Source organism: Orbicella faveolata, unplaced genomic scaffold (assembly GCF_042242905.1).
Source record: "Orbicella faveolata isolate gen_17 unplaced genomic scaffold, um_ofav_v1 contig_2, whole genome shotgun sequence".
NCBI classification, from domain to species: domain Eukaryota; kingdom Metazoa; phylum Cnidaria; class Anthozoa; order Scleractinia; family Merulinidae; genus Orbicella; species Orbicella faveolata.
In genome coordinates this window covers 2,181,664-2,197,041 of record NW_028301547.1, presented here as the reverse complement: position 1 = coordinate 2,197,041, position 15,378 = coordinate 2,181,664, and the positions used below count along the sequence as shown (strand labels likewise).

Below are 15,378 nucleotides of genomic sequence, written 5' to 3'. Positions count from 1 at the left end.
TGTCACTTTCATTTGAGTCCCATGTAGCCTCCATAAAAAGTAAAATATAATAAATAAAATTATCTGTTAAACCAGAATATTGTAGTGTCTGAAATGACACAATTATTGTTTTATTGAATTTTTACATATTTACAACCTTGTGGATACATGTACAATGTAAGACCACTCACGCATGTACTACTTCACCTAGTTCTACATTTCTCACACAGAAATGATCAACGTCATTTTTTTCTTGTGGACACAAGTTTTGTGACGCAACTGGATAAAACATGGACAACATTTTTCCTGCACCATCAAATGAAACTTGGATGTTGTCTACATCACTTCGCTATGGTGCAGTCTCCTAGGGCCATGGCATAATGCAGTTGGTCTCTTGGGAGGAAACCCCATCAGGAGTATTAGGGTGATGAAGTATATTTTTCTCTGTATGAGTCAGATATCAAATAACTGACCGTAAAATGTAAAAAATGGTTAAGTTACCAAGTCAGTTCTAGGAGGTTTGCTTACCAAATGTACAGACTAACTGTCAGACACACTACTGTTCTTACAAGTTAATCATTATCGTTACCATTCTGTAATATCTATCACCCTGTCTACAAATTGATTCCAGCAGTCTGATTATAGTCATGACTTATATGGCTTATATGACTTCTTAATGCCCTGTTATCAGGCATGGCCTGTTCTGAAAACAGAACGTCAAATTATTCACCATATCATTCCTTCACCATTTTTGAAGACAGCTAGGAGTTAAAATTGACATGATGGAGCCAAAATTCTTGCAGTTCACAATGGATACTTCTTTCCATTGAGATTGCGAACAAACTTGTATGTCAATCTCTGTCCTGGGACCTTTTTCAGGATGTTTTTGCTGTAGTAGTATCTGAGTGCACGGCTCAATTTCTCGTAAGTCATGTTTTTCCTGTTTTTCTGTCTACCCCACAGGCGTGCCAAGCCATTGTGGTCAATGAGGCGAAACACTCCTTTGGACTGGTTTTTCCACACAATGTACTTGTTGTGTTTTTCTAACAGAATATGGTGAAGAAACTCCCATAGGTAGTGACAGTGAAAGTGCGGTAGATCTGAAAGAGAGAATTAAATAAAGCTACAATATTATTATGCCAAGTTGACACTCAACACTAGCATATTACTTGACCCAAGCAATGCAGGTTTAAGCACACAAGAACATTTTGATCGGAAAAGTCGGAAAAGTGGACTTGAAAAAAAAAAAAAAGGAAAAAAATTAGTGAGGCTTGGGGAGAGAGCATCCTAGGGATCACTACACAAGGGCAAATGGGGATACTGTCTTGCGTTAAAACATGACGTTCTTGAATATACAGTAACTACAAGCTAGTTGTAGATTAGAGTTCCTTACCATCGTCTTCTTCATCTTCATTTTTTTCATCCTTTTCATTGTTTTCTTCTGTCTCTCTCTTCTCCTCATCTTCTGCTTTGGTGTCTTCTGATTAAAAACAGTCAGTTAATAAAATATAAGTTTAATGCTTAAAGTTCAAGGGCAGGATGCATCACTTTAATCAAGAAATCAACCGCGTTTTGACTTACTTTTAGCTGGGTTTGAAACTGGTGTACTTTGTTGCTCACTGTGCTGACTTTCCTGGTTTGATTCTTCTGATTTCTTCTCCTCACAACTCTTGCTTTTCTCTTTCTTTTCATCCTTTCCTTCAGTCCCATCTTCAGAAAAGCAACAGAATAATAATTATTATTATTATTAACTCTGAGAGAAAATTATGTGTTGGAAGTGTGGGGGTTAAATTTTGGGAGTCTTGCAATTCCCAGTCTATAGGTTCTGCACTTTTATGAGAAAGCCTAATTATGAATTTTGCAAAAAACACAATAATAATGATAATGATAATGATAATGACTTTTTTCTGCATTTCCACAAAAGATAAAATGGCTCTTCATCATCCAGAACTCAAATGAAAACTGCAAATTCCGTGGAGATTGGAGACCGAACTTACTTTGTTACATAAAGAATGTAGGCCTTATTTTTGGTCTAACTTGCGCATGTAAATTAAAGCTCAAAAGGTATCTTAATAGAGGGTGGAGCTGATTAAGGGAATAATAAACAACTGATAAAATACATTACCATGAGGTTCATCCATCTCAGCTTCAATTCCTGAGTCAAATCCAAAATCTATGTCGGCAGCATCATCTAACAATGGCGAATCAGGAGTCAGTGGCAGATCTGTGAATAAACGGTGACTATTGAATAAGGAGACAATAATAATTGCACATTTTGAACAGGCCTGCACTTCTAAAGGGTACAAGGCGCCAGAGAGATTAAAAAAGTATATTTTGCTGAATTGTACTTTCAAAGTACAATTCAGCAAAATATACTAACTGCTGAGCAAAACAAAAATTAACTAACTGCTGAACAATAAATAAATTAGTCATCCTGGAAATATTAACCTTGGAAAAGGTTGATCTCATCTTCTGAGAAGTCTGAACCACCATAACCATATTCTGAACAAGCATCCAGGTCTGTGAACTTGAGTTCTGTAAAAATAAGCAAGATTTGGTTAAACCTTTTCAGTGTAGATGCTCCACTTTGCTAGTACAAATTCTTTTATTTTTTTTAAAACTTTTTTACATAATAAAAACAAAATTAAGTTCTATGTTCCAGTCATCACAAACCTCTTTTTATTTTGGTAGTTAAAGAATACTTTAAAACAAACCTAACTGGCCTTTTTTATTATCCAAACACGAACAAGCTTCCCTTATTTATGAAACAAGCTCAGTTTTAAATGGTCAATGGTTTTTAATATTATTAGTATTGTTAATATGATATAGCTTTCATTTTGAATCAATGATCCAAAACTTCAATCAAATAAAGAAATCATTCAATGGTAGCCACCATTTGAATATTGAATATTGACTGGATTAATGACAAAGCATCATTCTCTTTCCATCTCCATGATAGAGATTATGGTGTATCTGAAGTACACAGTGGAAATTTGTCTAAGTAATTTGGTAAAGGTATATATAGAAAGATTTGTTTTTCCAACTTTAGGATATGTCTGGAGTGATCTGAAAAGTTGACACAGTTATAGGAACAATATGCTAGCACTGTATTTTTATCAAAATCTTTCAAATGGGGTTCTTGATTTTGCTGTCATCTTGCAGCCATTTGGAGTGTTATATCAATAGAATTACCTTCATCATCCATGCAATCGTCAGATGTCTCAACATCTATAACAGCATCAAATTGAGTATCTTCAAATGGTCCAGGACACAGGTCTACATAGCCGGGAGCTGTTAGCAACAGAGAGACAAGAAAATAAAAATAGTTAAAATTAACGAAGAAAACAGTACATTGATTAATTTGCACGGTAGCCATTCCCTACACATGGCTACCTTGAAGGGCATGATTAAGCTAATAAACAGCAGTACACATGTAGCTGAGTAGTATATAAATGAAATTCTAATCTTGTTTGTTAACTTAGCTTAATAAGACATAACTGCATTACAAATTTGACTCAAGTGTGAAATTCTCTAGCAATAGCAGATTGCATGTTGTCGTCATTTGACTACAACTACCAGAATTCCTTTTGTTTTTTCCTTGTTATTTAAATTTAGAATTCCCAGCCGGGTTTAAATAACAATTGCCTGAATTAACATAAGAAACAAAAAAGTGAAGGATTCTGGTAGTTGTAGTCAAATGATGCTATCATGCAAATCGCCTATTGAAGGATTTCGTACAAAAAGGGTGTTTATCACCTGAAAATCAATATACATTCTGATGTTTTATATTTTCAGATCAAAAGTGAATGCTTCAAAGGAAAAAAATATTAAAAAATTAATAATAATATATTGTCATTGACAAGATTAATGTTACAAAAATATCAAGACATACCATCAATGGGGAAACCATTTGCATGCAGCAGGTCTTGAATGGCTTCAATTGTGATTGTTGATGCTATGATTGGTCCAGCTGTAGTTGATGGATGGCCATAGGAAGACAGCCATGTTTTTAGCATTGACACTGAAAGCTCACCATGCTGAGAACAGAAGAGAAAATTAGTCAGCTAAAACAGTAAAACATAACTATGTAAGCTTATATTGCTGTGATTAAAGACACCTTGTAATAAGGAAGGGGATTATGGCTGAGGTAAGCGCCATTAACTGATCTGGGAAAAATGCTTTTAAGAGATTTGTGTCATATTGCAAATTTTGCCTCCTGGAGGTGTTACGTTGCTACGTCACAAAACATTAGTCAATAACCAAATTCGCAAAGATACTTTATAAAAGACCTTGAGCTTTGCAAATCTGGAAATCTGCAAAGGTCCCAACCACAACATGCTTATATATACCAAGACAATCCTAGAATACTAAAACTACTTTTAATGCCCTAATTTTGACCAACCTATTTCCTTGATGTCGAACAAAATTTCTAACTCCTTGTCAAATCCATTTCCTGTGGAGTCACCATGCATAAAGGTCGCGAATATAAGGTGTGCGTTGCCGACAAACAAAAAATTATTATACTAGATAAGTTAAAACTTGTCCCAGAATTCAAGTGCTTTTGCACGTGAAAAGAATCTTTATAGATTAATTTTGTCATAGTAAAGTTTGGTATTAACCTCAGACTTAAAGGTTCTGCATGCCCCGTCATGTATCTAAAAATATGTGCCATTTTCACGGAGTTATATGCAAATCCTTTCTAAGAAATGCACGATAAAACTTGCTATTTCAGAGCTGATACGAAACAAGAAAGCACTTGCAGCATCAAAAAAGGTGAACACATAAGTGATTTGATCAATAGTATGTAATAGTTATTGCAAAGGTGTTCATTTTGGTCATACTGCACACAAAGTCTATGTGATGGCTCCAGTTAATATCATGGCCGTTGTGGATTACATATAACGCAATCTTTCCAGCTCTGGGTTAAAACAAATATTTCTCGGGATTGCCGCAAACGCTACTCACAGATTGTACTGCTGAAATTCAGATTCATGTCTTAAAAATTATACCCATCGGTAAATTTGGACTACCAAATACATTCTTAGATTGGGATATAAAAAGCGCCTCTGCATCCGTCAACAAACACGAGGCGGAGTCGAGAAAGACGAATGCATGATCAAGGATCACTTCGCACGACATAGCTGAAATTAACATGCAACAAACATTTCGCGCTCTCAAGATAAAGTTCTGATGTTTCAATTTAGCAAAACTTACCGGGTGACATTTCGGGCGAAACGGATTGCCTAACAAAATGTTTGTGGACATGCTTGCAAAACCTGCAAGAAGAATAACCACAACATGACTTCAAGCGCCATTGATATCAAAATCGCTCGTCTACATGTTGCGTGTCTTTTCTATCGTAACAATTTATGTACTTTCCAAACTCGAACTGCAAATGTGTGAAGTTACATTCTATTTGGTAAGTGAACATATTCAAACGTGTTTCAGCACGGTGCTTTGTGTGAAATTACTAGGTTTTAACCACACTGAACCACGGTAGAAACCTTTTAAACTTTCCACTTGGCCAGTTGGCGTAAAACGAACAAATTTGTATGGAGCCAAGCCAAATCTACGGTACTTAGGTGTTAGAAAAGAAAAGAAATCGCTCCTATGAATACTGAAGATTACTTTTTCGATTACAGAAAGGAAGAAATTACCTTTTCTCGCCTTGGAACTCAAACGCTGAATACTTCGATCGTGTTGTATGGCTTCGTTTTATGCACCCAGACTGTTCATTCTCGGAATTACATGCACAGAAATATCATAAACAAGGTCCAAACACCACTGCCCTCAATTGTTTTTTTCGGTGAAAACCCCTGTTTTCTGAGAAACCCGCGCTAATTCTACGCTTCTGATTGGCTAGACTTGACCCTGGAAACGTCACTTTTCCTCACATGACTGATGTCAATAATCTTGAATGGCGCCTTTGCTTTTTGGCCAATCACAAGCGAGTAGATTCGATTTCCGGGAATCCCCTAAATTAGGTACTTTCCCGGGTTTTTTCCCTTTTAACGGCGGCTACTTTCAGTTTTGATTGTGTCATGATGTTATTTTTGCAACTTGACAACGACGTAAACATCACCCACCTATAATTCTCAGAAAGTGCGGAAGACGAAGCTCAGGCTGTCGATAACATAAAACGTGAAAATCTGGGAGGAGAAAGGGCTCAAATCACTGTGAAGGAATACTCTAAAAATAAATACAGTAAGCAATTCTGTGTCATTGGGAATTAAGCGCGCCAAATAAAGTTTCTCCACGATTTTTTACAGTTTCCAAAGTGGTTGCCAAAGTCAAGCAGATGTTACTTAGTAATTTCAGGGAGCATCATTAATAACAAGAAGCACAGAACTTGCAAGTCAGCATTTTCGATATCGAAATCAGCACTGGACAACGAGTTCAATAATTCAGTTATTTATTTCCAGTTTTGTCGTTTATAGTTATTAGGAGAAATGTTTCAATGCCAATCACTATTCATAAACCGATCGACAGTCAAAATTCAACTTAACTATATACAACGAAATTTCCAGTTACAAATCCCTAAAAGTAAATTTAATTTTACACACACACAAATCAATAATTTACAAACGTCATTTCACCACGCTACACGAAAATGCTGTAGACTTCGTCACAGACAAATCTGCACCGCGGGTATATGGGGGATTTTGTGACACGTTCGACTGGACCGCAGGCTAAAATGCTGCTGTTCCTCTGCCAGATGACCTGTGCGCTTCACTCCAATGGACCAATACTCGCTTAAACACTCCTCTTGTGGTAATTTCACCTTCTATTTTAATTAAAGACCTTGATGATAACAAAATAATATACATGCATATAAATGAAAATCCAGTCCAGTGTCGTAAAAATTAAGAGGAAACTTCAAACAGGAATTTTCACACCCAGAGGTCAGAACAGTTCTCATCCATTCCATAAAATTTTATCACATACATACATTTTGTTAAAAAATAAATAAATTTAAACCAGAATTCCTAACAACCCTGCCTCTCAAGAACACATTTTCAGACTAAAACTTCTATATTCTCGTCACCTGACTTCTTGACAATGTATTGATATTGAAAGGAGAATTCACAAGTTGATCACTCTTGGATTAAAGAGTTGCCATAAAACTCTGCTGAAGGTGTTTCCTTCGACAGTAAATTCATTTCCTGTAAGTGCACTTCACCCTGGATCAATCACTTCCATCAGTTTGTCTCAAGCTTTGTTGTAGCTTTGATGCACAGCAGACAAGACTGCAGATATTTTCGTTCAAAGGGAAGTCGTCTGATAATTCACTCGCTCTTTGTAGTCACCAAAAGAGTTGAAGGAGCCAGTCTATTGGAATTAAGCTTTTTCTTGTTCACAACCAGCACAACTGGATTATCAACCCGAATAGATGAAAACTTGAATGTCTGAGAGAGAGAGAGAAAAAAAAACTCTTTGAATAAAGTGGAACTAAATATATTTTTAACATTCAAGATAGGTAGTCACCAGCTTAGCATTTTATAGCATGGGTGATTGACAGATGCCATTCTACACTAGCTGTCCAGAAATGAAAGCCTACCAGAAGAGAGATGTGAGTTATTTATGACTGATTTGGTTAGACTAAGGAGAACAAACAACTGTTGCCTCTCATTTACTTGATCGAACATCATAAGAAATTATTCATTTTATCCTTCAGCAAAAGTTTCTTCTATATATAAGCCAATAATTAGTCTAAAGGTGCACGTTGTTATTTTGGTAGAATCATACTGCAAATAATTCTAGGATCGTTGACTAAATGCTGAATAGAACAGTTGCATTAGAAAGTAACATACTTTCAGTATGCAAGTGAATATATGTAAGATCATATATTTGCGGAGAAATATATGAAGACATGATTGATCATCGTAGTTATACACACAACTTAAGCAGTTGTGAAATTAAAGCCTGACAAAAATTCAGGCCTGAACGGGATTTGAACCCATGACCTCTGCAATACCAGTGCAGCGCTCTACCAACTGAGCTATCAAGCCAACTGGGAGCTGATCATGTTGTGAATTCACTATATACCCGTAGGTCATGAGTTCGAAACCCGTTCAGGCCTGAATTTTTTTCAGGCTTTAATTCCACAACTGCTTAATTTGTGCACCTGTCTTCATACTTTCAATATATTACTTACTAGTTAATCCATTTACCTGGTCATTTTCAATGAAGTTAGTTTCTTGGGAGAAAGGTTCAGGAATTGCAACAGAATCTCCAACAGCAAACCCTGATCCTACAGCCATGTTGTAAACTGTAACTGGTAAACACTGATCTTCACTGTCCACCAGGGCAAAGATACTGAGAAGAAACAACCTTTAGTAAGCTATAAATCATGGTTGCCACAGACACCCCTGGTTATGCAAGAAACAATAGTAACATGAATTTTAAATGTTCTGACTAACAGCCTCGCTGGCAATATGGTTCAATTCGTCCTTGCAAATATACAATCTACTTGCAAATAATACTACTTGTGCACAGTTTTTTTCCTGGAATCGCAAAAATTATTACTCAGGAAATACAACTCCCAAATTCTTGCGAACTTAATTGTGCATAAAACTTAGTAAGGATAAGGTCAATCAAACGCCAATTGATCAGCAATCCAAGAAATTAGCAAGTCATTTGATGATTTTAGCAATTGACCATGAGAAAGTCCATTTCCACCTTGTCTTGCAACACCAATACAGGAATTTTATCCAGTCCAGTGTAAAATTAATGTTGACTTCAGAAATACTTACTACGGTACTGGGTCATCCATTGGAACGGAGCCGACAACTTTGCCGACAACAACCTTGTTGGGATTAGAACCAGGAACCAGTTTAGAAAGAGGGACATGATCAAGCTGGACTGTCTGACCTGATGGACTGGTGTAGCTGTCGCCATCATAAGGACCCAAATCTGAAGGTCCCAAGGAATGGACCATGGAATGGAGCCTCTTGGCCTTTAATTTACCCTGTAGTGCACAACAGCAATGATAATAATAATTCTATATATGATGTGTTCCTATTGTGACAATTCATCTGAAAAAGGACCTACATGTAAAAGGAGTGTGATCATCTATAGCTCACTTTTGAATAGAATGAACCTTAAACTATACCCACTGACATGGTAACTTTAGTTGGTCGCCCCAGTCACATTTTATAATTATATTGTATAGATTTGCTAAATCTGACTAAAATCAATGAAATGCTAAGTCAAATAACCAAGAAAGACAGCACCTTAGTACACAGCAAATGTGTGAGTGTTCAGTTGAAACCAACAAACTTTCTTAAGAGGGACCTTCCTTGTTATCTAATGACACTTACTCAATCTTTAGCTACTTCTTATACAAGGAAAATTACAATTTTGTTTTGAACATTGTGTTGTTAAGCTTTTACCTTTCCTTCAACTAGGTCAAGTGTTTTTGTCAGGATGTTGAGCAGTTTAAATTTCTCGTCACTGGGTTCTGTCCAGCCTGGATCCAGTGCCTCTGCTCTTTTGAAGTCATCTATGGCTAATTTATATTCCTCTTGAAACTTGTATGCCTACAATGGAATGATGATAAAAACTACAAGAGTTTGTCTTTCCAAGTAACTGTAAGACTTTTATTCAGAACAGTGAACAAAGATGCTTATCTGAATGTGTAAAAAACTTCTACCATGGCAAGAGTTTCAAGAAACAACATAGAACAATAAGATATTTTTTGAGTATAATAGTTAATCAGAATACAGTGGAACCCTGTTAATACCACCACCTTTGGGCCATGACAAATTGGTCGTATTAACGGGGTGGTCGTATTAAAGTGGTTCTTTAAAGAAGAAAGTGACTGAGCTTTTTTTCGAGCCAGAATAAAGTGGCCGTAATAACGAGGTGGTCGTATTACCAGGGTGGTTGTAAGGTGGGGTTCCACTATATTACTAAGATAATCTCACCATTGCTCTGTTGAAGTGCAAATCTGGATTATTTCTCGCCACCGGATCTTTATACTGCCAAGAAATGTCTGAACTCAAAATTAATGGAAGACAACCAAAATGACCAGTTTCGTGTAAACAGAAATAAGCAATAGCCCATATAAACGTACATGTAGGAGGTAGTCTGCGTTGCAGCCAGAAATGGGGAAGGGATAGGGAGGCAAAAATGTGAGGAAGCTAACAGTTAATAAGTTATTCAGTGAATAGTAGCCAATGAAAATTTTGCGTTTGTCAGCGAATGCAAAAATGAACAAAAGGGGTTCTTATAGCAGGCGTTGTTCCTTTCTCCCAGTCCCCCGCCTTCGATCCACGTTTTAACTTTTGCCTCCTCCTCCCCCGTTTAATGTCTGCTGTGCAGGCTATGTAGGAGGTAACATACATCAGATCAGTTACAAAAGGGTGCTGGCATGATGTGCCACTGAAAAGGATGAATTAGAAGTGCTCATAAATAAAACATATACAAGACAGTGATGTAGTAAGAGTCGATATTACTGTTCTCTCCATATCACCCCGTCAACCTCCAAGCAGGCTCCTTGCAGGGAAGAAAAGAAGGAAAGAGGAAAGTTGTTCTCTTTCTCCTTTCCATCCCTACCAAGAGGTTGCTCGCAGGCTAGACCATGGCACTTGGTACAAACTTACAGCTTGTGAATAAGCCGTCATACACTGCTTGATCAGCTGAGGTGATTGTGAACCACAAAAGAATAATGAGAGGTAAGCATTGCCAAGAACATCTGTGGTGTAAAAGAACAAAAAATGAATCAATAATGAAAACAAAGTCTGACTGACTTAGCAGCTGATGTGGTTAAATTTGATTTCCACTCTTTTTAAATATGAGACAAGAAACAATGGTAAATTATAAAAACCAAAATAATATAAACCACAAAATAGCAAACTTTTCTATCCATACAGTCAACTGCCATCAGATTATCAAATGCCACAGAATCCCAATTTTTTAAACCTCCAAGGGAAACAAAACTTGGTTTGAAAATCAAATACTTTGAGAAAGTGGGGGTAAAATTACAATGTTCCACTGAGGGGAGAGGGACACAACTTTTAGCTCAAAGAATTGGGATAATTTTTAGAAAAATAAGCATTCAAAAACTCAAGATTTCACTGAAGTACAAAAACCGTTAGCACTGGTATCCACAATAGAGTAAAATCATTCATATATTTTTCAAACCACTTTAGTCCATAAGGGCAGCAGTGGTCATACTAAAATATTTCGATCTGCCTACAAAACAGCAGTGAATATATAATTGTAATAAAGGTCTTGTTCATCCCTTGACTTTTGACATGGGAAATCCTCTGGTTTACAATGCACAGTGAATCAAAAAACGATAGGTTAGCCTGAGGTACTTGGTTGGTGGTGATGTGTAATCTGATCAGAATTCAAGTTAAGTACATTGTACTAATCCACTTACACCATGAGGTTCCATCCTTTACATCACACTGCACTGCTTCTTTGGCTTTTTCCACACTCGTTTTGATGTTCTCTACTTTTTCACTTTGATCTGCGACACAAAATTAATAGTGTTTGAACATGGTGACCCAGCCTGTGTGGAAAATAGTTAACTTTTATGATACTCATTCTTCAAAAAAGATCCCCTGGCTTCTGAACTTCAAGTAATCACCCCGGCCCATCCAAATAACTCATAAATAGAACTGCTATCAATCCTTAACGCTCTACAAAGCATGAGTTAATGTTTGATTTTTCTTTCAGTGTATTCTGGTTTTCTACTTTCAGATGCCCAATTATTTGCTTACAACACATCATATGCATGCGTTAAAAGGCTCCTTAAATTTTTTTCTTGTTCTTCTTTCCGACAACTGACAAGCCATGGTTGTGTGTGCAGACTGATATTGGTGATTAAGTTAAGTGGCCTTTCCATAAGGCTGTAGATGTCATACACAGAAAGAAGAGCAACTGAAAAGTCTGAGGAAAACAAAATCAACCCCCAACAGTTACTTTGAATGCTTTGATTTTACGGTTCATCACGATGAAACTTTACCTTTTCCAATCTGTCTTAATACCATTGACAAATTCCGTAAAGACTCCTTATTCTTTGTCTAAGGATGAAATATGCACGCTTTTAACTTAAGGACAACATCTTATACAAAATAATGAATTTTCATCACCATTTGTAAGAGCCAAATAACCATGTAATCGTGAAGACATAGATGATCATCACAGTTACATACATAACTTAAGCAGCTGTGAAATTAAAGCCTGAGAAGAATTCAGCCTTCAACGTGATTTGAACCCATGACCTCTGCAATACCGCGGTGCAGTGCTCTACCAACTGAGCTATCAAACTAACTGGGGGCTTTAATTTCACAGCTGCTTAAGTTGTGAATATAACTACGATGATCATCTATGTCTTCATATCTTTCTCCATAGTTCAAATATATGATCATTCATATATTCATTTGCATTCTTCGCCATCTATGGGTATATTACGAGCTAACAATATGACCAGCTCCCAGTTGGCTTGATAGCTCAGTTGGTAAAGCACTGCAGTGATATCACAGAGGTCATGGGTTGGAATCCCATTCAGGCTTTAATTCCACAGCTGCTTAAGTTGTGTAAACTATATAACTGTGATGATCATCTATGTCTTCATATCTTTCTCCGCAGTTTAAGTATATGATCTTTCATATAATTATTCATTTGCAACCATGTAATCAGTCTCAGATATTTTAATGCTACTCTGTAACAATTTTGTGTTTGTCTACTGATTATTTGATAATATCTCTTACCATCATCTCTTAAGATTGGACTACAAAATAAATCTTACAGAGGGACTCCTAATGATTGCTTTCAGAAGGCAAAGAGTAATTTAGGAGAATTTGGAAAAAATGAATGAGAGTTATTAAGCAAAGGGAATGAGAGAAAAAAAATTATTGACAGTCAGTAACATCAAGACTGTAGTTCCTAGCCACTAGGAATTACAGTCTTGATGTAACAACAATAATTTCAAAATAAAAGTCTCAAATTCTATTCACTGACAGTTAATAAACTAGAATATTATCAACTAAATTAAAAGCAAATAAAATTAACATTTAAAAATGCTAATCAACTAATAAATTTGTCGTGATAAATTTACTTACATGGTTTAATGCTCCAACAAAGCAATTCCTGGCTGCCTCAACTTCTCCATTCTTCCAGTAACATTCTCCAAGGCAATTCCAGGCTTGGACTAGTTTAGGATCCAACTTGACAGCTTTTGAGAGAGCATCTTTTGCCAAGGGATTATATTCAGCCATCACATTCAGAGCTTTTCCTCGTAAAAATAAGCATCTGGCTGTTTCCTCACACGAAGCTACAAGATTCATAAAATTTTGGATTCAAATAAAAGGTTAAGTCTGCATATGGGCCAAGTGGTCCATCAGGCCAGTGCTTACCCTAGTTTCTGTAGCATGAAGCGACTGGAAGTATTTCTATTCCCCTTGGATGGGATGCTAGTCCATTGCAGGGTTTTCCCCAACATTAAATTTGCCAGTACCCATTTATTCACGTGGGTGGAGAGAGGCACTGTGAGAGTTAAGTGTCTGGCCCAACAACACAACAAAATTACCCTGGCCAGGGATTGAGCCCGGACTGCTCAATCCTAACGTCAGCACACTAATCATGAGGCCACCACACCTCCAAATTCAAATAAAAACAATAATAATTTTATAATATTTATTTATTTTTTAAGGGTAACTTTCATATGAAACATGTAATGTCAGTGTGATTCTTAAAACTGATAACAAAATTTGCCCATTAAAACTAAATCACAAATTTTTGAACATGTCTTTACCATCAGTGTTTAATATTGCCTGCGTAACAGCTGTTTCCTTTCCTTTTCCAAAAAAAGCACGCAAAGGGGATGAAAACAAGGAACAGGGGGAGGCCTCCCAACTCTCACTCACCTTCTCCCCACTTCTCCCCAGTTTTTTTGCTCACCCCAGGCGCGCTCCTCCTTCGCTACATCTTTTTGCCTGGAAAAGGAAAGGAAATGGCTGCTACACAGGCTAGCCTTAATACTGCATTTAAATCTAGATATCTCAGAGCAGTCCTGATAATGTTTTTCCATAGTTAAAGCCACTTTTTCTCTCTTGTAGCCTGGTCTGTTACTGTACATTAAAGAAGATAATTTTAAAGCTAAGCTTCCTGGATTGTCCTCTAGATGCAATGTAATCTAAGTTCTTCTTACCCTGTACATAATCCAGTATGTTCAGAGTCTCTTTTAGTTTTTCTTGAGTTTCTTGGTTCTTCAGTAATGCTTTGTCAGTAGAATTGTGTTCAAAATAATGGTCCCTGAACTCATACAGCTGTTGCACTGCAATCTGATAAAGATTCAAAATTAAAACAGTATATTTTTCAAGGGTGGATCCAGATCTCTTTATAACGTGTGGGTCCCAGCCCTTTTGGCTAAAAATAAGGTGGGACCCCCCAAATTTTGGATCTTTGAGCCATAAGTATCTTTGTTATTATTATTATTATTTTTTTTTTGCCACTTGGGTTGGGGTGTGGGGGTGGGGTGCAGGGGGGGGGGGATTGCTGGAACCCAGGCCCCTCTCCTAGATCTGCCATTGTTTTCGCTCATTGACGACCAGAAATAAACACACCTCTTAACTTCTGTGAAGACCATCTCATTGTTTGAAGGTTTCCAAGCTAATATTGGTCATGATAAATATTCGTCTGGGTTTTCTGAGCCAGCAATCTCCTACCATGATTTAAGCTTGGTTATAAGAACTGTATGAATACAATTTATCTCAATTGCAAAAAATAAAGCAGCGTAGTCTGAACATATAAATAGAAGCTTGAGGTACATGTATCATTCATGCTGTTTATAATTTTTATTTGAACAAACATGAATACAAGAACAGCTGTTTAGTATGTTTGGATTGTCAAACATGTCTTCTATACTGATCTGATTTGATTTTATGCTTTTGGTGAATCTTCAGGTCTCAACAGTGATCTCTCACCTTTTTATTAGTTCCATGCAGTTTGCGCATTATGCCGAACTCTTCATAAATCCAACTATTAAAGTAAGTAAACACCAACCTCAGCCCTCTCTAAAGGCCATTCCTCGTCGCTAGGCTTTTCTTCATTAGCTGGCTCTACTTCCATTTCAGATTCTTATACCTTTTCACGCCAACCACGCGTCAAACGACCAGAAAATTCCGCTGCCTTCCCGCCGCCATTTTGAACTTTGCTCCAGTCTTCTCACGTTTCTGCTGGTCAGTGGATTTGCCCGTCAGAAGGTAACTGGTTTGTATAACGTGCATCAAGTGTAGTATCAACTACGATGTCTCGGCAGTTTTCTTCCGTGATTAATTTATCATTAGAATCTGTCACAATTCAACCTGCTCTAACCCAATTGCAAAAGTGTTAGTGTCCACTCTATTGGCTGCTTGCTTTTCGAGGGCAATATATCATGAGAAAAAT

The 15,378-nt window shown here is 36.9% G+C and overlaps 2 protein-coding genes and 1 non-coding gene across 7 annotated transcripts; all 3 read right to left on the bottom strand.

The window, feature by feature from the left end:
* Nucleotides 1-77: 77 nt before the first annotated feature.
* On the bottom strand, nucleotides 78-5,972 carry LOC110058188 (uncharacterized). 3 transcript variants are annotated; one of them, XM_020764779.2, is made up of 9 exons: nucleotides 5,637-5,972; nucleotides 5,194-5,255; nucleotides 3,872-4,016; nucleotides 3,172-3,270; nucleotides 2,428-2,514; nucleotides 2,105-2,170; nucleotides 1,561-1,689; nucleotides 1,373-1,459; nucleotides 78-1,079 (listed from the first exon to the last, which is right to left on the bottom strand). In XM_020764779.2, exons 2-9 carry the CDS (start codon nucleotides 5,242-5,244, stop codon nucleotides 784-786), a joined length of 960 nt encoding a protein of 319 aa, XP_020620438.1. In that variant the 5' UTR covers nucleotides 5,245-5,255; nucleotides 5,637-5,972; the 3' UTR covers nucleotides 78-783. The 3 variants fall into 3 exon arrangements, with proteins under 3 accessions (XP_020620438.1, XP_020620437.1, XP_020620436.1); XM_020764778.2 differs by having other exon boundaries at nucleotides 1,373-1,456; nucleotides 2,105-2,203; nucleotides 5,637-5,959; XM_020764777.2 differs by having other exon boundaries at nucleotides 2,105-2,203; nucleotides 5,637-5,943.
* A 402-nt stretch (nucleotides 5,973-6,374) lies between these two features.
* Nucleotides 6,375-15,170, bottom strand: LOC110058187 (tetratricopeptide repeat protein 5-like). Of its 3 annotated transcripts, none has more exons than XM_020764773.2 (11): nucleotides 14,995-15,170; nucleotides 14,141-14,273; nucleotides 13,053-13,264; nucleotides 11,954-12,011; nucleotides 11,366-11,455; nucleotides 10,584-10,675; nucleotides 9,906-9,959; nucleotides 9,372-9,518; nucleotides 8,733-8,947; nucleotides 8,151-8,295; nucleotides 6,375-7,385 (listed from the first exon to the last, which is right to left on the bottom strand). In XM_020764773.2, exons 1-11 carry the CDS (start codon nucleotides 15,058-15,060, stop codon nucleotides 7,266-7,268), a joined length of 1,332 nt encoding a protein of 443 aa, XP_020620432.1. In that variant the 5' UTR covers nucleotides 15,061-15,170; the 3' UTR covers nucleotides 6,375-7,265. The 3 variants fall into 3 exon arrangements, with proteins under 3 accessions (XP_020620432.1, XP_020620433.1, XP_020620434.1); XM_020764774.2 differs by having other exon boundaries at nucleotides 14,916-15,014; XM_020764775.2 differs by lacking the exon at nucleotides 14,995-15,170 and adding an exon at nucleotides 13,857-13,925 and having other exon boundaries at nucleotides 14,141-14,260.
* On the bottom strand, nucleotides 7,916-7,988 carry Trnat-ggu (transfer RNA threonine (anticodon GGU)). Its single transcript has one exon. It is a non-coding gene; the product is annotated as a tRNA-Thr (tRNA).
* Nucleotides 15,171-15,378: the final 208 nt, after the last annotated feature.